The sequence below is a fragment of the Eschrichtius robustus genome, chromosome 3 (genome assembly GCF_028021215.1).
Source record: "Eschrichtius robustus isolate mEscRob2 chromosome 3, mEscRob2.pri, whole genome shotgun sequence".
Classification (NCBI taxonomy): Eukaryota; Metazoa; Chordata; class Mammalia; order Artiodactyla; family Eschrichtiidae; genus Eschrichtius; species Eschrichtius robustus.
In genome coordinates this window covers 38,345,620-38,368,065 of record NC_090826.1, presented here as the reverse complement: position 1 = coordinate 38,368,065, position 22,446 = coordinate 38,345,620, and the positions used below count along the sequence as shown (strand labels likewise).

The window sequence follows — 22,446 nt, the reverse complement described above, 5'->3', positions numbered from 1 at the left end:
AAAAGACAAGTGCCCCAATTAAAAATGGGCAAAGGATTCAAGTAGACATTTCTTTAAAGAAGATATATAAATGGTCAATAAGCATATGAAAAGATGCTCAATGTCATTAGTCATTAGGGAACTGTAAATCAAAACCACCATGAGATACCACAAGGATGACAGTAATCACAGAGATGGACAATAACAAGTGTTGACAGGGATGTGGAGAAGTTAGAGCCCTTGTACACTGCTGGCAGGAACTTAAAATGGTGCAACTGCTTCAGAAAACAGTTTGGCAGTTTCTCAAAAAGTTTAACTTTCTTTTTGGCAGGGTTGGGGGGTGCCATGCCACGCAGCTTGTGGGATCTTAGTTCCCCGACCAGGATTGAACCCAGGGCCATGGCGGTGAAAGCACTGAGTCCTAACCACTGGCCCTCCGGGGAATTCCCAAGAAGTTTAACTTATGACTCAACAGTTCCCCTCTTAGGTATATATCCAAGAGAACTGAAAACCCGTGTCCATACAAAAACTTGTATGTGACTATTCACTATAGCCAAAAAGTGTTAACAATCCAGGTGTCCCATCAATTGATGAATGGACAACCAAATTGTGGCATATCCATACAATAGAATATTACTCAGCCATGAGGAGAAATGAAGTATCAATACATGCTACCACACAGAAGAACTTTGAAAATGGTGTATTAAGTGAAAGTAGCCAGACACAAAAGATTGAGTGATACTGTATGATTCCATTTATATGAAATGTCCAGAATAGGCAAATCCATAGTGACAGTAGGTTAGTGGTTGCCCGGGTCTAGGGGGAGGGAGGAATACAGAGTGACTACTAACGGATATATGGTTTCTTTTTAGGGTGATGAAAATATTCTGGAGTGAGATAGTGGTGATTGTTTCACAACCTTATGAATATTCTAAAAACCACTGATTTGCACACTTAATTTTTTTTTTTTTTTTTGGTTTGTTTTGCCCCCTGCAGTGCATTCTTGCCTAATGGAGGTCCGGAGCTGAGTGATTAAACGCAGCCATCCATTTTAGCTACCAGGTCTTGGGAAATGAAGGGTATCTCTGTGACAAGTCTGTAGGGGTGGGGGGACACATGGGTGTGATATCATACAAGCTTTGATTGACAAAAAGCTTCTGCTTCTCCTTTGCAGAACAACTGCTCTCAGACTTCTGTTCATTTAGGGTCCCTTTATCTGTTGCTATCTGCCTTAATTCCCTGTGGTGTTTGTGTGTTGTATCTTTGCAGTGCTGATGGGGAAGTGAAGCACTGCGTGATCTACAGCACTGCTCGGGGCTATGGCTTTGCAGAGCCCTACAACCTGTACAGCTCACTGAAGGAGCTGGTGCTCCATTACCAGCAGACATCCCTCGTCCAGCACAATGACTCCCTCAACGTCAGGCTTGCCTACCCTGTCCACGCACAGATGCCCTCGCTCTGCAGATAAAGAGGGAGTGGGAAGAGCGGTGGCTCTCTAGCATTTTTTCTACAGTTTTTATTAGACTATGAGGGCATTCTTTCTACGTAGACTGCTTGTTTTGCACAAGAAGTGATTCTGTGAATGTGAAGTGGAGAGGCCGAGCAGCAGCCGGCCAGAATGGGGGCATATGGGGCCTGGGGTTCTCTGGGACTCACTGCTGCACTGACATAGGAAGCTGGGAGCAGACGCTGTTTTTTGGAAGGTCTGTTTCCTTGGGGTTTTTGTTTTATTTAGCCAGGCACCCTCAACAGAACACATTAGGCCTGGTGGGGGTGAGGGTTATATCTGGAAGCCTCTGGGGAGTCCATGTCCTCTTCTGAGAGGCCATGTCGCCCTGAGAGTGTGGTGGGGCATGGCCCTTCTCTCTTCCTCCCAACAAGGCAGTGGTTTTGGTTCGGTGGTAGAATGGCATTTGGTGAAAAAGACAACCAAAGGAAAATGGGGAGGCTTGGGATTTCATTTAAAGAATCTTAATCCATGGGTAAAAACTTTCAACCGAAGGTACTTAACCAACATCGTTTAGGCGTCAGCATCTCAGTAGCTCCTCCCTTTAAAGAAGCATTATGTTTAGAAACCAAATTGATCCCAGCAAAACGATTGTTGCCAGACTAAGGTCTGATGGAAGAAGGCGGCACTAGTATCTGAATGCACACTTCTGTACCAAAACTTGAAAGTAAAACTAGAGAATTTGTTAGTTTTAGCAAACACTAAAATTGGTCAGTGTAACTCTTTTGCCCTGCCCTTGTTTCTCTGAGATGAGGAATAGTGTTCTTTTTGTGGGCTGGTGAGCTTTCAATCATAAAATGAAGTTGGTACTTGTGTGGTGTTTCCTTAGCCTAAAGAATGATCTGTTGTTTGAAACCTTTGTAACTTGTGTGTATGAGTAAAGAAAAGGTGCAATCCAGTGCTTTTAGATGGCTTGATATACCAAATAATGATGTAGAACAACATTCTTATATGTGCTTCCCCAAGTTTAAATGCCCAGCAGAAATAGTCAGCATGGTTTAATTTCCCGTCATCTCCTGTCGTTTGCTGGGTAGGGCCCAGGGGAGCCATAGGTGGCTAAGGCTGTAGCTGGAAGGGAGCCAGATTGCGGTCAGGGACTTCAGTAAATCACAGGCCCAAGGGCTCTGGTTTCCAGGGCGAGGGTCATACCACATTACCCATGTGCTTCCATACAGTGGTTTCTGAAACTTTTGCAAGGAGAGGAAGGGATGGCTTGGAGTTTAGACTGTTAGCCGAAGCCATCTGGAAGCTTTTTTCTTTGCCTTTTTTGTGATCCTGCCGTTAAGATGATGTGTCCTCATGCTCCAGTGGCCCTGATTTTAGGTCAGGAATCCTCTGCTTCATGTGGTTTAAGCCTTCCAGCTGAGTGAAGCTGGGCAAATGGAGCTGGACAGCCTCTACTCCTACCTCCATTGTGCTCCACCCTCCTCAGTCAACACTCGTTTGACAAATAGAGTCCAGCTGCCTCTGAGCCAATCCTAGAGCCATAATAGGCTCGAGTGAGTCAGCTGTTTGAGCCCAAAGCTGTGCAGTCAGGCATCCTGGCTGAGCTACAGAAGTCAATATCTGAGTCTTGGTGAATAAATAAGGTTTATACCTAGGGAAACTCCAGTTTTGGGGATGAAAGAAACAAATTTTGCTTTCCCTGAGCACTTATCTTGGTGACAGGATCTAGAATGGACCATGACATAGAAATAGACATAGATTAACAATTTGGGGGAGAACCTCCAGAGTTACTAACAGTGAAGATAGAAAGAAAAGGGGCATCTCTTTGGCTTTTCCTTGGTTACGTTGCAGTTTCAGGATTGGGTGAGGCAGACAAATGAAACCCCCTCCAGTGTCTCTGTTCTGACCTAAGCCCTTAACTAGTTGATAGCCCGCTGAAATCCCTTCCCCATATTGCCAGATTGTTGAACCTGCTTAAGCAGCTAGATGCTCAAGATTGGGTGCAAGGAATCCCTTCTTTCTGGTACTAAAATTTAGTGTGTCCTGGATATCTCTTAAAATAAACGAAAAGGAGAATGAGGATGAACCATGTGTTGCTCCTTATCAGGCAGCATTAAGGGTGTGCAGGGAGAGCGCAAGCGCCATCTACCATTTACACTTGGGCTGGCTAGTGGAGAAGGGCTACTCATTTTTAAGTCATACATTCCTTCACTTTTTCTTCCCTGTTTTTCATTACTGAATTTGTTGCTTTGTGGGAACTAAGACCTAGGGATCATTTGAGAAGTTGGAAAGTATCTTTTCTGAGTAGTTGCCATGTGATTTGCTTGATCTTGACCAGTGGAAATGGCATAGGGACCAGTCTGCTAACCACTTGGAGGGGTAGTATGCAGCTCTTTTACTCCATGGTCTTGGCAGCAGGTCTTGGCCTCCTTCATCAGAACCTAGCTCTGTGTGTTATCCCATGATCTGGGCCCTGGGATTCTCTCTTGGCATCTTAACTGCAGCCTCAGTGAGGCAGAGGGTAAAGAGACGGACCAAGACCAGAGGGGCTCATTGTTTTCCAGGCTAGAGAAGCTGGCCACCAACACGGAAGCAGCTTGGGGCTGGCTGGACACCGGTCAGAGGCCTATCTTTTCCAGGTTGAGCTTTCATCACAGAACAATGCTCTGTCTCCATCTGGCCATAGATGCTAACTAAGCCTTGGCCATGCCTCAGGCCTGTATAGGCTAGTGGTGTCCTTACCACTGATTTGGTCAAGTTTGAGGACTTCTGATTACCGCCCCTACTCTGTCTCCAAGCCTCGATGGAATCCCCGCTTATTTTGGACCCTCAAGTGCTTTGCAGAAGCTCTGAGAGCCAATGTGGTGTCTTCCACCGGTCTCCTCTTGCAGCAAGGAACCAGCCTCATGGGTCCTCTTGGGCCAAGAATTGCATCTGGGCAATTACTGGTTATTCAAGGTGGTCTCTTGCCAGTTAAGACTCCTTAGTAGATCTGTGTGAGGCTTCAGTGGCCTCAAAGCGGAGGGTCCAGATGGGGGCCTGGCTGGGCCCTCTGCTGTCAACTGCTCAGCCTTGCTGTAGCTCCAGCCACTTGTGACAGACAACCTTGTTTCCTTACAAATTCCAGCATGTGACTTTGGTGCCCTGTTGTTACTCGTGAAAAACCTATTCTTCTGTTGTCTTTGGTGTAGTCAAAAAAATTCATGTAGTTACGTAAAAATATCGGATTTACAAGGAAGCCAACTGTATGTCTTGTGTTGGGACAATTCATAATGTAGTTCCTAGACCACTTTTGCAAATTGTTCTTGTCACCAGGTGTGTTCAGACATTGCTGTGCAGTTGTGGGGGAGGGTGGGGGGAAGGTGAGGGGAGATACTTTTTGGTCTTTTTGTTTTTTACCTTCCCCAAGTGGGGACAGTCTGGCCAACTTGCTCCAGTAATGCAATAAAGACATTGCAATAAAGCACCTTTTTGTTCTCATGCTATGGAGGGGTGGGCTGGGCGGGGGGGTGGCAAAAGGAAGAGGACTGGGGTATTGAAAAGCCCCGAAGCTCCCAAACCTTCTCTGCCATGGCACCAAAAGATCAAGATCAGTCCTGGGGCTGATTTGGGGTTACCAGAGGCTCTCTTCTTCCCCTGAAGAGGAAGTCAAGCCTGTCAGGCATGATGCCAGAATCCTGTCCACCAACACAGGACACACAGAGACTCAGAAACTAACCCTGATAAAGTTAAACGTGAGAGCCCTTTTGTCCTCACCCCATTCCTATTAGAAAGGCCACTTAATTGATTCTTAATACCTGTCTCTGCCCAGCAGTGTGTTTGCATGCTGTTTTGTGGGGGCAGGGGTGTGGGCTGTCTTAACAGTCTGCCTGTCCTCTTGTTGCCCCCGGCCGTCACCCTCCTGCCACACTTCGTTGAGGTTCCTACATGTTGGGAACATAATCAGCAAACATGTGACCAGCACTGTGGGCAAAGGGCACTGCAGTTCTCATCCTTGTCACTCAGGCCCCACTCACGTGTGTCCTGAATTACAAATCAGACTGAAGGGCAATAATCTGTTGTTCTAAATGACCTTGCCTACGTCCTTCCTCCCCAGTGCACTTAGCTACATAGCACCCTCAAGGCCACTGCTAGGAACCACGGATGATTTCCCCTAATTCCGAGAGTTTTTCGCACTTTCAGCATGGGATGCTCAAACTCCTCTATCTATCTACAGCCCAGTCCTCTCTTCTGAACTCCACCTGCTGGCTAGATATCTCAAATGGGGCCTTGGGTGTCCCACAGGACTGCAAACTTTTTGTCTACTTAATGAGTAAACATATGCTTGGCTATGAATTCCCTTACGTTCCTACCACCAAACCCATAACTGGTCTGCATCCATCTAACTCCTCTCCCTCTCACCTGTCAAATTACAAAAGGTAGCCCTCCTCCAACTATAAGCTAGTCTCTCCATGTGTATTTTGGGTCCTGTTTTCTCCCATCTTCTCAGGAATCTCCTGTGAGTTCTCTGTTGTTCCCTCTCAACTGGATGATCCATTTAAACGTGGCTGGCTGTCTCTCACTCCACTTGCTCAGTCTCTACTCAATCCTTTATCTCTTCAGAGCCTAACCTTTTTAAAAAAACATCTAAGTTTGTCTTTATTTCTTCACCTCCTCAAGCTCTTCAGTACGGGTCTCACCACTACCTGAAATTGCTCTCCTTGATGTCTTAAGTAACCAGCATTGTGACTACTCTGAAAAACTCTGCTATTGACTCCATGATCATTCATCTCGTTTTCCTCCTGCATCTCTGACTGTTCCTTTTAATTCTCCTGGACTCTAAGTAAGTCTCTTGGGCGCCTCTGGCCACCTCACTTATGCCTTTTTCCCTGGCAGTTTTATCCACATCCATGAATTCACCTACCATCTCTAGGCCAATCATACCCATTGTTGTTTCTCCTGCCCAGACCTATGTTGCAAGGTACCTCACATGCAACATATTGAATGCAGGGTCACCACGTAGCCCTGGTTCTTTCATTATTTCATATTTCAGTGAATGGAAATACATAATTCATCTGGTTATATAGGTCAGGAATGTAGTCATCTTTGATACCTTTGCTTTGTGTCTACATAAAACCCACCACCAACCCATATCAATTTTTACTTTCTAAATAGCAAAGATATCCAACTTCTCTCCAACTTCACTGTTTCACTATCTCTAACAATACTGGAAGGCCTCCCTTTTATCATTCTTGCCCCCTCAAATTCATTTTCATTATAGCAACCAGAGTCATCTTTTCAAAATAGAAATCTGGGGAATTCCCTGGTGGTCCCGTGGTTAGGACTCGGACTTGCGCTGCCAGGGCCCAGGTTCAATCCTTGGTCAGGGAACTAAAAACAAAAAACAAAAACAACAACAAAAAAACTAAACTCCAAACAAAACAAAACAAAAAAAACACCAAAAAGGGACTTCCCTGTGGCACAGTGGTTAAGAATCTGCCTGCCAATGCAGGGGACACAGGTTCAATCCCTGGTCTGGGAAGATTCCACATGCCACGGAGCAACTAAGCCCGTGCGCCACAACTACTGAGCCTGTGTGCTACAACTACTGAAGCCATGTGCTTAGAGCCCATGCTCCGCAACAAGAGAAGCCACAGCAATAAGAAGCCTGTGCACCACAATGAAGAGTAGCCTGCTCGCCGCAACTAGAGAAAGTCCACGCAGCAACGAAGACCCAACACAGCCAAAATATTAAAAAAAACAAAAAAAAACAAAAAAAAAACACCCAAATCTGAACTTGTGTAAAACCATTAAATAACTTTCAATTGCTCTTATGGTAAATCACAAAATTCTTAAAATCATCTGGCTTCTCCCAAGTTCAGGATCTCATCCCCTACTTCAGTTACTCATTTGGCTCCCTCCACTCAGCTAATCCCAATGGCTTGGACCTTTTCCTTTTTCCTTCTGCACATGTCCTCTGTACAATCCCTATCTTCTCCTATGGCTTTAATTACCACCTATTGGCTGATGGCTGCCAGATCTATGCGTCCAGCTCCCTACACCTCCCCTCCTTCTGGGGACACCTCCTCATTGTTGCCATCCTAGTTTAGACCACCGCAACGGGTCACTACATCATTTTCTCTCTGGTCGGCTTACTCCACTTGAGCCTCTCTACACTGCGGCCAGTGATCTTCCTAAAACCTAAATCTGATTATACCACTCCCAGAATTACCTTCCAGAAGCTCCTCACTCCTGTCAGGCTAATCTGGCAGTGTTTCTCAAGGGGAGCACCACTGGCACTTAGGGCAGCTGCCCTAAGCATTACAGGATGCTTAGCATCTCTGTGCCTACTCTTCTCAAACCCCTTCCTTCCTCCCATTTCCAACCCCCTAGGGGGGCAGGTCCTCCCTCCCAGGAACTGCTGCAAGATGTGCCCGCACCTCCCCCTTCACCTATGGTATGGTGCTTCTAACCAGATCCTGACCTACATGGGGGGTTGCCCCAGGCAACTAGGTACCTGTGTTCCCAGTGTCCCGGACAGGCTGTCCAAGGATCTGCCGTCAGTGAATGACTGAAGGAAGGAGGAAGGGAGGTTCAAGAGGGGCCTGGAAGGCTGAGGGGCCAGACATCTGCCAACACAGGCAGGGTGCGCCCTCTGGCGGCCACAGCCTTCCCCACGCAGGGTGACGAGGAGCTGCAGGATGCATGTCGCACCCAGCCAGTACCCAGAGGCATTTTCCTGTCTCTAGGCCTCTTGATGCCTCTCCTTCTGACCTAGGCACTGGATTACGGAACAGTCAGTGCAAGACAGCAGTTTGGCGAGTCCTGCATCACCATGGAGGCCCTCTACCACAGCCCTACCCCCTGTCCCTGGGATGCCATCTCCTGACTCCTCCAACAACAATGGTCCCACAGCTGTCCTCCCCCTCCCTTCCACACCACCCACCCACTCACCAACTGCAGTCCTACCCACTGGGGGCTGCCCACGTCAGCAATGTCCATATCCAGTGCTAAGGCCTACCTGACAACAGCCCAAGAAGGGCTGACTGGCTACAAACATTAAGGGTTTATGACTAAATACGGAAGGCAGTTTCTCTATTTCACCTGGCCTCTCAGCATTTTACCAAGTAAGCTCTCGTTCCATTTAAAATCTCTTTACTTTTGGATTTTATGACTCTTCCTCGATGTCTTCTTTCTTTGCCTTAAATGCTAGTGCATTACTACTGATACATTGATGGCTCTCAGATTTCTAACTTCAGTCTAGATTTCCCTACTGAGTTCCAGACCCATGCACCCAAACTTCTGGATGTCCCACAAGTACCTCAAATTAAATATATCCCAAGTTCAACCCTTCACCTCCCTCTACCTCTTTTTCTCATTTACTGGCTAAGAGCACTCCAAATTAGGAGATAAATGTGGGTTCTAGCGTCAAGAGAGACCTAGATTCTAATCCTAGCCCTGCCCAGAGCTGTATGATCTCGCTCACATTAATGTCTGAAAACCTGAGTCCCCTTCTCTATAAAGCAGGAATATTACTTGCTACATGGCCTTCTCTGGTTCCCCATCCTAGAAGACTCCTAGAGTCTTCTAGGAGTTTAGAAAGTCTAAACTCCTAGAAGACTCTTAGATATGGCCCTCGCCTAACTCACTAGACCCATTTCCAGTTTGAATTACTTTCAGCTCTTTGAACATGCCAGGTGTATGGCAAGCGCCGTACTCTGTCTGGACATTCTTTCTCACACTAATCCCCACTCTTCTAACCTAGCAAACTACTACCTATCATCTGTCCTCCAGGTTTGAGCTCAGATGCCCTAGTCTCTGGGAAGCCTAGCTGGCTTAGGCACCCTCCCACAACAGTGTCTCATTTATCACTACATTCTCAGCAGCAACACAGGACCTTAAGTTACATTTGTATTGACTGAAAGAAAGAAGAAAGCCAAAGACATAAAGATAGTTTCCAAGAGCGTGTATTACACAGGACTGAGTGCAAGAAATGGCAAACAACCTCTATGTTTGCTTTAAAAGCTCATCGGGTGCCAATGCCAAGTCCTGACGCTTCTGAGGGCCCCCTGGGTCTTGGCCCTTCTGGAGCAGGCTGGGCCCAGGCTCCTGGGTGAGGGGGCAGCTTTTGCATGGAATGTCCTGCCTCCTGTCACCTGAGGCATCAGGCACTTTGGTGATACCCAGGGCTGGCTCCTCTTCCTCTCTTTGTGTACACTCAGGCTCCCATAGCCAGCTCTGGCTGGGAACCTCACAAGGTAGATGGGCCAGCCCAGGGGCACTGGGTGGCCATGACTTCCCCTCCTGTCTGGGAGACAGGTTTGCAGGGTGGACTGGAGTTGTAGTTTCCAAATCCTGGGAGCTGGCCAGCCCATCTAACATTGTTGCCTTTCTGGTTGGGGATGCCCTGTCAGGGCCTTCAACAATGAATTTCCAGGACCACAGGCCCAGCTCTCCAGAGGTGGAGGCAGTGGAGCAACTGGTGGGGATGAGTCCTGAAGAGCTCGGACAAAGTGCTGTTAGTGCCTGGGTGTGGAGGTGCTGGGCCTTCCAGCAGCCTTCAGGGGGGATGGGGTCTGTGGGTCCAGCCCTACCCAGGTTGGGGGCTGATGACGAGGAGCTGGCAGCCTCTTCAAAGGCTTGTAGGATCCCAAGCCTCTTCTGGGGGACACTAGGGCCTTCTATTCTGGGAGATCCCAGTGTGACCCCTGTCAATAGGCCTGGGACCACTGGGCCCTGGCTCCTGGGATCCCTGGGCAAGAAGGCATCCTCTTCCTCACCCTCTCCTGCTCCTGCTCCTCTGAGGAGTGGATCCTGGCCCACTTCTGGGTTAGGTACCAAGCTTGGCTCCTGTACACCTTGGCTGTTCTCAGGCCCCTCATCAGTGTCATCTTCTGAAGAGTCAACCTCCCGGATGGCTTCCTGCTTCTGCAGCGACTCTCGTCGTTCAGCCCGGTCCTGGCGGAGGGTTCCTAGGGCCCGTGAGGAAGCAGCCTGCAGCACCCCTTTCCCTGGCAGCGCTCCCTTCCCAGACAGCACACTCCTGGTCCCAACTACCTCCAGAGGGCTGACTTCCCTGGGTGGCAATTCCTTCTTTAGCTCAGGGTAGGGCAGGTCAAGGCTATGTTTTCGAGAAGTGGCTAGCTTCTTTTCAGAAGCAGCGAGTGCAGCCGCCAGTTTCTCAGCTGACTGCACCCTCTTAAGTAGTGGTGAGCGGGGTGGCTCCGCACTCTTGGGCCGTGAGAGTTGCCGGCCTAGGGGAGGCGACAAGTGAAGCTTGGTAGGGAAGGCCTGGGCTCCATGGCCAGACAGGGGTGATGGGGAACGCTGGGGTGAAGCTGCTGGTGGTGGAGAAGGGGTGTGGGCCAGTGGTGACAGTGGGATGCTGCCTGCTGACTTGCGCCGTGGAGAGCGGTACTGGCGTTGGAGCTTAGGTGCCAGACCGTGGAGGGAGCTGGGCCGTGTGTGCCCAGAGCCGGCTGGAGAACTGGGCACGCTGGAGCTGGGGGAGCTGCTCTGTGATGAATTTCCCCCCACTTTGCACAGACAGACAGACAGACAGAGACACACACACACACAAAGGCAGAGCAGTTAGCTCTAAGAAGTGACTGAGGGGCAAAACAGGGCTTAGCCCTGGAATGTCCCAGGATCATCAAGGTTACTCCACCAGTGAACCAGAGCCCAGGCTACAGAAATGAAGTCACCCTCCACCTCTGTCACCTCCTCCCCAAGACTGCTGGATCTTAAGGGGGTGGGTTGGATGAGAGCTTCAGAGTGGGACCAGTGGGAAGCACAGAGGGCCCAGGACTCTGCTACCTCCCAGGGTCTGTATCTGCAACCAGCCCTTCATACCTGAATGCACAGCTTCAGGGGTCACCCTGTAGCCCTGAGTGGGAGAGCGGGGAGAAAGGCTGTGGCTGTGTGTGGGAGAGCCTGGCCCACTCTCCCCTGATGACAAAGAGCGGTTAAGGGAAGAAAGGCTGCGGCTGGTGTGGAGTAGGGATGCCTGCTTCGTGATCTTCCGGAACAGGGAGCTCCTTTTTCTGCTGCAGAGACAGGGGTCAGAGGCTGTCTGAGTTGGTGCCCAGGGCACAGCACACACTGGGGCAACGGCCAGGGTCCCCAGCGCACACTAGCACCTAGGTGGCTGAGAGCAGATCCCCTGGGCTAAGTCTGGCTCACCTTTCTTGCCCATCCTTGCCCCGGCTCCGCTTGCTCCTTCGGGCCATCTTGGCCTTATAGCTGTCCTTCCGAGCTGGCCCCACTTTAATGGATGTGTTCTCCAGGGGAGTTGTTGAAATAGACACCTTGTTTCCACTCTAGGGATCAGAGCATGAGCCTAGGCTAAGGCCGTGGCTGTGTTCCTGCCCCTGCCCCTCCCGCTGGGTACGGCTGTCCCACAGCTTGAGGTTCTGCCCCTGCATCACCATGTCTGAGCCAGGGACCACCTTCCTTCTTCACAGATTAGGAAATGGCTCCACTGGAACCCAAGTGGTTTGGGGTTGGGAAGATAGAGAAGAGGCTCACATGCCCTGTCCTCCAGTCCTACCCACAGCTCAGCAGGATCCCTGCCTTGGTCAATGAGGGTGTCGCCTTCCAGTGAAAACCCTTTGCTATGGCCACACCCAAGTTCCGTGTGTATGTGCATCTGTCCTCAGTGTCAGGTATGTGTGCGCCCAACTCTCCCACTCCCCCCATGGCCAGTCACAGACTCATAAGGCTGGAGTCATTCAGGGACCGCAGCAGGTGGCACACCCAGCACTGACCTTCAGGATCAGCTCCACCACCTCTGTATGCACCAGCCCGTGCACAGGCTCCCCGTTGACGTGTGTGATGAGGTCCCCCTGACGGAGCCCCGCCTCACTGGCTGGACCTCCGTCCTCCACGTGCTGTCCCGGGGAGAGAACAGTCCTCAGCCTGGAGCCTGAGCATGAAGGGTGGGGCCTAGCTCTGCTCATCGAGCTGTGACCCCTGCCCCCCACTCTTTAACCCCTGAGGGTAATGTGGGCGGGGACAGAAGCAGGGACAGACAGGCCCTAGTAAGGGGAAGGAAGAAGAGTGATGAAGCTGGGAGACAACAGGTCTGGATGGCCAGACATACCCACACCATGTGGTGCACAGTGTAGACGTCCGAGTCACCCATGTAGACACGGATGGCCCGCAGGGTGAAGCCATACTTCTTGCCGGCTCGGTGGATGATGATGGGGGGCCTTGAGCTACTGAGGGCTGGCAGGAAGTCCCTGCTTGGAGAAGAGTCCCTGGATGATGGGTTGGATGACTGGGAATGCGGGGACATGGGGCTGGCCAGTGGAGAGCAGGTGTGGTGCTCTGGAGAAGGAGAAGCCGGGACTTAGCGCGTCCATGCTCGAGCCGGGCCCCCGTCTGGGCTGTTGATCCCACACAGCTCTAGTCACAGAGCCTGCCCCCAGCCAGGTATGTCTTCCCCGCAACCTCTGAGCAGCAAAGCGCCTTCGTGTGCCCAGACCCTCGCAGACCCCAGGAGGTGACGGGCTCGCATTTACTGAGTGCTTACTTATATGCATTAGGGACCATATAAGCTCTTCATACATACTTGAACGTCACAATTATCCTATGAGCGACCATCATTAATACCCACATTTTTTGATGAGGAACTTGAGGCTCAGAGGGATTAAGCACCTTCTTCAAGATCAAGAGCTCTTCAGTGATGGAACCAGGATCTGAACATGAGCTCTCTGCCTCAGAGCCTGCGCTCATTACACGGTGCTATCTGCCTTCTGGAACACGCACACACAACCCCAGACCAACGCACACCTTTAGAGACCCCTGCTCTCTTAACAAAGGGGCCACAGTGACACACAGCCTCTCGGATCCCTGCTCCTCAACACACAGAACACAGACACACCTGCTGCGTGCACACCCCAGCCATGGGCCCACAGAGGTTCCAAGGCCCTTCCTATGAGTTTTATCTTCGCTCCCCGGGGGTCTCACCCGCAGGAATGAGGAGGGACAGGGCTGTGGCTGAGGCGGACTTGATCACTTTGTTGATGGGGCGAGCGGTGCGCTTTTCTATAGAGTCCCCAGAGAGCAGCCGGTGGCGGGCCCTGCGCACCGCCAGGTCGCTGATGGCCTTGGCTGTGGCTCCCTCAGCCAGCTGTGGGGTCCCGCGGCCTCGAGTCTCCACGGCTGTGGACCAAGTGACCAGTGAGACCTGCAGTGCAGCTGAGCCTCCCCTCCCAGCCCCCTGCAGCATCCCCAGCCTAGGCCCTCTGGCCACCCGCTGGGCCGCACCTGGACTGGAAGCGCTGCTCTGGCCAAGAGGCTCCTCATCCAGCTTCAGCCGCCGTTCCGCTGGCCGTTCAGGGGCAGGCCCGGATACCCACTCTCCAGACGGGGGTGTCAGAAGCCAAGCACCCTCCTGCTGCTGCCTCCTAGGGGGGCCGCCAGCCTCCTCAGTGCCCTCAGGGAAGCGAGGCACGTCCAGGAGGCCCGAGCAGTGGCGGCGCACTGTGAGTGGAGGGCTGGAGTCGCTCTCCGTGTGGGATGACTCAGACACCGACAGCCGCTTCCGTAATCTGTGGGACACAAGGCCTAGGGTGAGGTGGCCCCGGAGGCCTCCCTCCTCCAGCCCAGGCTTCCTCTGGGGCTCATGTCACAGAACCTCTCTCCAGGAGCCATCCTCTCGAAGGCCCCTCACCGCACCACATGCCTCCCTGCCATCCGTGACCACCAGCAGATGGCTGTGCCGCCCACCCTTGGGCGAGCTCTGGGTGCTCACATCTCAGGGGAGCCGATCACCCAGCTCCGCTCTCGGCCCCTCAGCCCCGCCAGGCTGTCCGAGCGGTCCTCCTTCTCCTCACTCAGGCTGCGCTGGGTGGGGGGCGGCATCCGGCGCTCCTCGAGCAGCGAGAGCCTTTCCATGCTGCTGTACACCTGTGGGCACAGGAGACCTGCCGGGACGCCCAACGACCACACCTCCCAAGGAGCGAAAAGGATCCTCAGCGCCTGAAGCCCAGGAATTCGAGCCAGTTCTCCTCTTCCTTCCCCCATATATACCAGATGAATATTCGAGGAAACAGCTATTCCGCTGGTCTGACCTGGCCGCACCCCGGCATCTCACATGTCAGGGCCCTGAGTAGATCTAGAGGCATCTGTCACATGCAGGCCCAGACCTTTCCCGCTCTTTTCCCAGAGGTAGCCCATCCCCTCCTCCCCAGGTGTGCCCCAGGGATGTCCCTCAATAGGTCCTCTTCTCCCAATTCTCCAGCCTGGGCCCACCGCAGTCGCACCTTGCTGAACCTTGGAGAACAGGAAGAGAACTGGCGAATCTCAAGGTAGCCATCCTCACTCACTTCCTCCTCGTCCTCTGAGTCTATGTGGTGGTATCGCTCTGAGCGGGCTGGGACACACAGAACAGTGCCTTTCAGAGGCCACGGTGGTGGCCTCCTTTAACCCTACCAGACCTCAGGAGGGCCTGGAGAAGTTGCTCCTGATACCAAGTTCACGGTGCACAGGTGTTTCTGGGCACACAGGTAGGATCCCTGCTCCTCCCCGTCCCACCAGTGGCCTTACTGTCAAAGTAGCTGGTATCATCCTCTGACTCCAGCTGAGGAATAAATTCAGCCTTCTGACGAAGAAGTCCTGTCCAGTCCAGACCAATAAAGAACGGGTGCTGCTTCACCTCATAGGCACTGCCTGTGGACAGGGATGGCGTGGGCAAGGGGCTGGGGTGAGCTGTGTGGAGTCCAGGTCAGCACGTCCAGTGAGAACCTAGGCCTCGAAAGGCTGGGCCTGGAGGCCTCAGCTTCCAGCACCTTCCTCTTCCGCCCACAGGGAGCAGGGCAGAGGTTCAGGATCCAGGGGCACCGCCCACACCTGAAGCCTGAACCTCCCAGTTATATGGAATCAGCCCTACTCCTCCAAGTGCTGAGAAAGGTTAGTGGGGCCTGTCCCACCTGTACCCAGTCTCTCCAGAGGGTTCTGGTGGAGCAGTTTTGAGGTGAGATCCTGGGCATCCGGCGGCAGCGCATCATCCCCCTCGGGCCACACAATCTCATCTGAAGAGTCATTGGGTGTGACAAGGAAAGGAGTGGGTTAGAGAAGGTCTCAGAAGTCGTGGGCAGAGTGGGGAGATGGAGAAGAGGGTCCTGTGATAGGATACGTGTGGGGAGGCATACAGGGCCCAGCCCAGAGCCCTGAAAGCCTTGCCTGGGACCCACTTCCTTTAAGTTGTACAGGTTCCTGTCCTTCTAGGGGAGGCTCCCACATCCTAGACCATGGCTTGCTCTTTGATCCAGGGTGGCCACTGCAAAGCAGTGACTTCCCCTGGTCTGATCTCCAGCTCACCCTGCCTTTACACTCCAGACACATGTACACTCACACACACACAGAACCCACACTCACGGGGTATGCACAGACCCAACACAGGTACACCACCCATGCACTCATGTGGGACCAGGCACACAATCAGGACAAGCGCTAGGTGACACACAGAGTTTGCATGTGCACACACCTGAGGCAAGCATACCAAACACACACACATGAACACAGAACAAGAACTCGTAAGCTTCGCAGATGCATGCGTTAAGTCATATTTGTGGATCCAGATTCTGTCCCCTTGGTGGGCCAGGGGGATGGTACCTACCACTGATCACTTGCCCAAAGAGCTCCTCTGGAGTGTCTCCGAAGAAAGGGACGCAGCCCACCAGGAACTCATACAGGATTATGCCCATGGCCCACCAGTCCACTGGTTTCCCATAGCCCTGACGCAGGATCACCTCAGGGGCAATGTACTCCGGGGTCCCGCATACCTGGGCACAAAGAAGCCAGGCTGGCTCAGCATCCAGAGACAGTGAATTGGCATGGCGTCTGGAGGGGTTGGGGTGCTCCCACTTCTGGAGCAGAAAGTCTCTGAATGAAGACTCAGCTCACTCTGGTTAATGAGCAGGAGCAATAGGAGCCCCAGGGTACCAGAGGTGGAGCTGTTGGTGGGGTGAGTTTATGTATTTCCTAATTAACCGAAACATCTAGTTCTAGCCTGGAACCACCACTCCCTTTCGGCATGTGGTACCCAAAATTGGTCTCTGCCCTCCAGCCTCCAAAGAACAGACACTACAGTCATATGACTCCTACAGGGACTTGTGAACAGTCACAACCTGTAATGTCAAATCAGGAAACGTCCCGCGGCTACTCTCAGGACGCAGCCCAGTGGAAACTTGGAGCTGTGTTCCAAGGACACAGGTGCCAGGAGAGCTTTGCTCTTCACTGAGGCTAGAAGTCTCAGGACTGACCTCTTATCAGTCTCTGAGAGTGTCAATGGTTATGTGACCTATCTTCTTCAAACCCTGAGGAGGAAGATGATTTTGGATTTTATATCCATGTGATTCTCATGGGTCACCTTATTTTCCAAATGTGCTACCTATCTCAATGCCTCCCTGGAACCAAAAGATGGAAAAGACAGGAGCTCTCGGTCTTAACATCTAGCTGCAAGGTAAGCATGTGGCCTCCAGTCCTTACTCTGAGGCCTGGATTCAACCCCCAAGGTCTCAACCATCCTTCTTATTACCTGCTTGTCCAGGAACTCCCGAGTATCCTTTTCAATGTGGCCCTCGTACAAGTTTGTGGTCAGACTCATGAGGCCAATTTTAGAAAGGCCAAAGTCAGTGAGCTTGATGTGCCCCATGGATGTAATCAGCAGGCTGGGAAACCAGAGAAACAAAAGTTTGAAGTTATTTCCTGGTCTTCCAAGATTGCTGATTTTAGTATATGCTCAATTTTCCCACTCAGGCGTCTACTGTGGGACATAAGCAGGGTAGCTTCATCAGGGAGACAGGCAGCTGTGAAAGAATAAATAGCTCTGGTTGTATGAGTACTGTACTCTGCACAAGCAACTAAGCTGCCTTTTGCCCATTCCCCCAATTCACTTTTGTTTACTGCCCTCAACCGTATTCTATACTGAGGGCAAGTATCAGCCAGCTGAGAAACAGACTTTCTTCCACGAGCGATCAGCTTCATCCTAAGGCTCCAGCCATTCCCAGTCCCCTCTCCTGACCTAGGTGGCTCACAATACCCCGAATCAGGGAGAGGGCAAAGGGGCACAATGATCTCGTTCCACATCCACGGCTAGTTTTAGGAGGGCTGGTTGGGAGGAACTAGAAGTAAGATCTCCCAGAGAACTGTCTCTTCCCCTTCACAGACTCTGCCTGAGCCATTTTGTGCCAAAGGCTTCACCCTACTACCCCTTTATTCCCAAATCTGTATCTCTGGCCCTGACTTCTTTTTTTTTTTTTTGGCCCTGACTTCTTTCATGAGCTCCATGCCTAAAAACTGCCCAGATGTCCTACAGGCACACGAACTCAACCTGTCCAAAACAAGGTCAAGCCTCCTAACTGGTCCTCTTCTCAGTGAAAAGCAGTAGTTTCTGTTACCTACTGAGCTCTGTGATAAGTGCTTTAGCAATTATTTATCAAAATATTCTGGCTCATGAAAGGTCTTACAGAGTAACTAACACAACAAAGGTAGGTATTATTATCCCCAAGAGGAGGAACAGGAGGCTCAGAGAGGTTTAATTAACAGACGGGAGTTCAGAGAGTTAACGAGCTCTATGAACTTAGGTCTGTCTAATGTCAAAGCTGCTTTCCACTACAGAGGCTTAACACCACCAGCACCAAGGTGGAAATCTGGAAGATATCCCAGACTCCTGCTCTCTCACCCCAGCCTTATCATTTCCCTTCCACTTCCCAACACTATCCCTCTCTTCTCCATCCTGACTCTCTTCCAGTGCAGGCACTGTTGTTTTGGGCCTAGACTACTGCCATGGTCTCATCACCTCTTTCCATGGGCAGTGATCTTCCTAAACCTAAATCAGAGTCTGAGTGTGACACTCTGTCACCCTGTGGTTAACAGGCCCTTCAGAGACTCTCTAGGACCCTTTAAAATTAAACCCAAACTTAACAAAAGCCCCCTTGATGATCCAATCCCTGCCCCTCTCTCTAGCTTCCTCTCTTACTACTCTGACCAACTAACAATCTCAGCTTCAGCCATACGGTACTATTTGTATTTCCTGAATGGGACCCGTCCCCACACCTGTGCGTGCCTTTGCAAATCCTGCTCCCCAGCTTGAGAAAGCTCCTCCCACCTTCACCCACCTGACTAATACCTTCTAAGAAGCAGCCTATACAAAGATATTTCTGTCACCCACACTAGATTTAAGCTCTACAGGCCAGGGACTAGAATATAGTGCTTGACACAGAGTAGATGTCAGTAAATGTCAGGACACTTGTTTAGCCATCTACTAGATGTGTGGATTCTTTTGTTCCTGCTTGGTTTCTTGAGTGGAGCTCCTCAGTGATTCTCTGATGTCACTAAAGCCTTACGGTGCCCTTGCCAGACCTTGCTGGCAATGTTCTTTGCATTTGGGGTAGTCAGGGGCTAGAGTACCAAGCCTAGATGGACACCCACATGAGCAGTGTTTCCTAGCAGCCATTTGGGATAGATTCAAACATGCTGTGTCTGCGTTCATTTATCTAGAGACCCAAGAGGGACACCCTAAACAAGGGACTCGGATAGTGGGCATACTTGTCAGGCTTGAGGTCACGGTGCACGATGCCATAGTTGTGTAAGTACTCCAGGGCCAGCACAGTTTCCGCAAAGTACAGGCGCACCATGTCCACGGGCAGGGCCCCGATGTTCTTCAGCAGAGTGGCACAGTCTCCTCCTGCAACAAGCCCAGGACACCATGAAGGATGGGTCCAGTGCCCTGCTCTAGATGGTCTCAGAGGCCCCAGAGTAGATAGTGCCACAGAATACCCTGGTGCCAGAGACTGTGATTCTAGCCCCTCTGCTGCTGGCATGGGTGGGAGAGTGTGGAGGGGAGCAGGAGGTAAGAGGAGTCGGCCAGTGGCTGTCAAGGCCATTGTTCAGGACAAAGAGGGAATGAACCCGGGCCTCTATGTCTGTAAGCTGACTCGTTGGGACAGGACTAAGTTATTTTAGGATGGGAATCCTGTTTATTGTAAACACATCTGGCTGAGACTTCAGCATTTGTTCATTTATTTCCTTCCTGCTGGCTGTCCTTTACTTTTTGAGTAAAGTAACACTGTAAACTGCCAGCACCTACCCAAAGAATGAAAAGCGGAGTTCTGTTCAGCTTCAACTTCAAGACTTAGGCAAAATATCTTTGGAAGCTGTACACAGGCCTGACGAAGGGAGAGGGAAGGCCACTGGCAAAGCGGCTGCCCCCTCCAGAGCTGTGCCCCATGGTGCTCTCCTACACCATCCCCAGAGCATTTTGTGGGGTCTTAAGGGGCATCCCCTTCAAAAACCATCCGCAAGGGCAGTGGCTTTCCTCTCCTCTGAGGGCCCAGATGCAATCCTCCCAGCATCCGACCCTGGGCTTTGGTGGCTCTGCTACCCGCTTTGTTCCTGCCAGGTGCCATCAGGTCTGCCAGGCTGTGCAGGCTTTGTAGCTGTGGGGCTGATACATCCTGTCCTGACATGGGCAGCCTCATGGCAGCTACTGCTCCAGAAGCCTCTCCCTGGGAGGGGCACGGCACCTTGTGCCCACCATGGCCAAATGGTCTCTGAGATCCTAAGGCAGAAACCAAGGCCAAAGAGAGGTTGGGAAGCTGGGCCCTGAAACTTCACGCCTACACAAGCTGTTGGTCCCTGCTCAGGGCTGTCTCAGATTATGCCGTGGCCCCCAAGCCAGGCCACCTTTCCCCCAGTACCTTCAACATACTCCATCACCATGCACAGGTGGCGCTTGGTCTCAAAGGAGCAGAACATGCTGACCACAAAGGGGTTCTCAGCAAAAGTCAGTATGTCACGCTCCACAAAGGCCTGCTGGATCTGGTTCCGTAGGATCAGGTTCTGCTTGTTGATCTTCTTCACGGCAAAGCGCTGCCGGGTGGACTTGTGCCGCACCAGGAATACGGCCCTGGAAACAAAGCCCATCTGTACCCCACGGCCCTCAGCCCCTGAGCTGTGCTCTCCTCCACTGCTGAGCTTGGGTGGTCAAACTGTTTCCTCTCACACCTTATCAATGCACAGAACAAAGGAGCAGGGGGTGCTTATCAATGAGAAGGATCTGAGCCCTGCCCAGGGAGCTCTTCAATTTCCTGATATACCAAGTCCTGAGGACACAGCTCAACCCCTCCTCAGAGCTCAGTGAGAGGAGGAGTGCCACCAAGAGGAGAGGGAATCTTTCCTGGGAAAGGAACCACACTCAGATGTCAGAGGAAACTGGGCTCTTGCCTCTCCTGGAGGCTTCAGGGAGGGACAGGGTCCGTCCTGAGGCACCTGGTGCTCAGAGGATTAGGCATCATTCACTTCTGGAAGGAAGAGCCCCAGGGCCGACTTAGCTCCAGTCCCGGCCACACCCTGACCCCTGCCTTTACCCATAGGCGCCGTTGCTGATGAGCTTAATGGTTTCGAAGTCCTCTTCAGAGGGTGTCTTTTTAGATGTCAGAGATGCCCCACGGCCCTGGAAGACATGGGAAAAGGCAGGAGCCAGGAATGCTTCTCAGAGCTCACATTTTTGGGGAAGCTGTGGCCCCAGCATCTGCTCAGCTCTTAGCCCTGCCGTAGCCTCCTGCCCATTCTTCCCCAGGAACTGAATGACCTCTCAGACAGTGTAAGCAACTGCCCACTCGGCCATCCCTCCTTCAGACAAGTCTCTTAGAGAGAATTCACAGCCCTTTGCTTCACAGGGCCCCGGCTCCAGGATTGAGGCAGGAGCTCAGGGTCTTTACCTCGACTGAATCATCTGTCTCCGGAGTGTCAGGACTGTCATAGCTGCTCAACTGGGCCATTTCTAGAAACAAAGAAAGGACACAAGAGAAAAGTGTGCGTGGCAATGTCAAGACATCTCAGCAGTCCATTCACATCACACGACAGATGCATGTAGGGAAGGCATTAATGCTTCCTGCATCAGGCTGGGAGGTGGTCCTGTGGCTCTATCCTTAGTGCAGTCACAGCTTTTGGACTTGCTTGTCAAATAATATTGCCACTCCTATTTCTAGAAGTCCAGTGCCATTCAAAAGGCCTGGCAAATTCTACAAAGCTTCCCTCAAACTTGGGACAATGCCTGAAAACAGGGCCCAAAGCTGGGCTGTCTGATAGTTGGCCCCCATCCTGCTGGTCAAGACTCCGCTTTGCCAGATGAGGTTGGGAAGCAGGAAAGGCAGGAGTGGGACGACTAGAGACTAGGGATTTGGAAGCCCATGGTTCATGAGGGGCTCAGTGTGAAGGCCCAGAGAATGGCATTATCTTCTGAAGCCCTGAGTTGGGACCACCCCAAAGACACAGGAGGACTTGTGAGGCGGCAGCAGGAGAGGCAAGCATGCAGAGGAGGTGACCATTTTTGAAAATGTGATTGTGGTCCTCTGTGATGACTTTTTGATCTTAGGCTCTAAATCCAATGCAGGTGGGCCCAAGGCAATCCAGCTTGGGTTATATAAGGCAGATGTGGACAATCCTGAAGGAGGGGTTGTTTTATGACAGAGAACACAGAGTTTTTCCTATAGCCCTCGGGCCTCTGATGCTGTGTTGTGTCCCGGTCCAACTAAGCCTCTTCTCCAAGTGGCTTCCCTGCTGTTAGAGCTTGTAGGCTGTGGGGCCTCTTTGCAGCCACCAGGCCGCATGCTCACCCTCTAGGGGATCCCGTGTGAGGCCCAGTTGGCTAACGATGTAGCGGGGAATGTCACATTTAATCCCTTGTCCCTCTTTGGCGTGGCCCTCAGCTGCTTCTAACAGGTGGTAGAACTCTTCAGGGTCAAACTCCTGTACCGGGGAGAGAGGTAGTCAGTGGTGAGGGCTACAAGAGCAGGCTGCTGGTCTCCTTGGCTTTACGGCATATACCCAGAGTAGGATGAACAAGAAGACTTCTTCTTTGTGATGGACACCCCTACCCCTGAATCCCCAGAAACATCATGATTCAGGAACCAATGGGGACAAAGCTGTCTTACAGGTCACCTCCAGATAGGACATCCTAAGCATCTGCTGTCTTTACAGCAATAAGAACCAGAGCATTTGGTTTCCAGAGAGCTCTGCCTATT

General features: G+C 51.6%; 2 protein-coding genes across 10 annotated transcripts in view; one reads left to right on the top strand and one right to left on the bottom strand.

The window, feature by feature from the left end:
• The window catches only part of PIK3R3 (phosphoinositide-3-kinase regulatory subunit 3), an 87,045-nt gene extending 82,283 nt beyond the window's left edge, over positions 1 to 4,762 (top strand). For both annotated transcript variants that reach the window (XM_068539795.1, XM_068539794.1), the window contains exon 10: positions 1,249 to 4,762. In XM_068539795.1, coding sequence (XP_068395896.1) covers positions 1,249 to 1,447 — 199 coding nt within the window. In that variant the 3' untranslated portion in view covers positions 1,448 to 4,762. The remainder of the gene's footprint in view (positions 1 to 1,248) is intronic.
• A 4,600-nt stretch (positions 4,763 to 9,362) lies between these two features.
• The window catches only part of MAST2 (microtubule associated serine/threonine kinase 2), a 247,340-nt gene continuing 234,256 nt past the window's right edge, over positions 9,363 to 22,446 (bottom strand). For 5 of the 8 annotated variants that reach the window (XM_068539790.1, XM_068539782.1, XM_068539787.1 and 2 more), the window contains 18 exons: positions 22,039 to 22,171; positions 21,142 to 21,203; positions 20,788 to 20,873; positions 20,119 to 20,327; positions 18,968 to 19,106; positions 16,956 to 17,088; positions 16,035 to 16,200; positions 15,346 to 15,447; positions 14,963 to 15,085; positions 14,680 to 14,789; positions 14,169 to 14,323; positions 13,682 to 13,965; positions 13,382 to 13,576; positions 12,513 to 12,739; positions 12,178 to 12,300; positions 11,594 to 11,730; positions 11,264 to 11,457; positions 9,363 to 10,947 (listed from right to left, as the gene is read on the bottom strand). In XM_068539790.1, coding sequence (XP_068395891.1) covers positions 9,419 to 10,947; positions 11,264 to 11,457; positions 11,594 to 11,730; positions 12,178 to 12,300; positions 12,513 to 12,739; positions 13,382 to 13,576; positions 13,682 to 13,965; positions 14,169 to 14,323; positions 14,680 to 14,789; positions 14,963 to 15,085; positions 15,346 to 15,447; positions 16,035 to 16,200; positions 16,956 to 17,088; positions 18,968 to 19,106; positions 20,119 to 20,327; positions 20,788 to 20,873; positions 21,142 to 21,203; positions 22,039 to 22,171 — 4,107 coding nt within the window. In that variant the 3' untranslated portion in view covers positions 9,363 to 9,418. The remainder of the gene's footprint in view (positions 10,948 to 11,263; positions 11,458 to 11,593; positions 11,731 to 12,177; positions 12,301 to 12,512; positions 12,740 to 13,381; positions 13,577 to 13,681; positions 13,966 to 14,168; positions 14,324 to 14,679; positions 14,790 to 14,962; positions 15,086 to 15,345; positions 15,448 to 16,034; positions 16,201 to 16,955; positions 17,089 to 18,967; positions 19,107 to 20,118; positions 20,328 to 20,787; positions 20,874 to 21,141; positions 21,204 to 22,038; positions 22,172 to 22,446) is intronic. The other 3 variants (XM_068539785.1, XM_068539789.1, XM_068539786.1) reach the window with 2 other exon arrangements.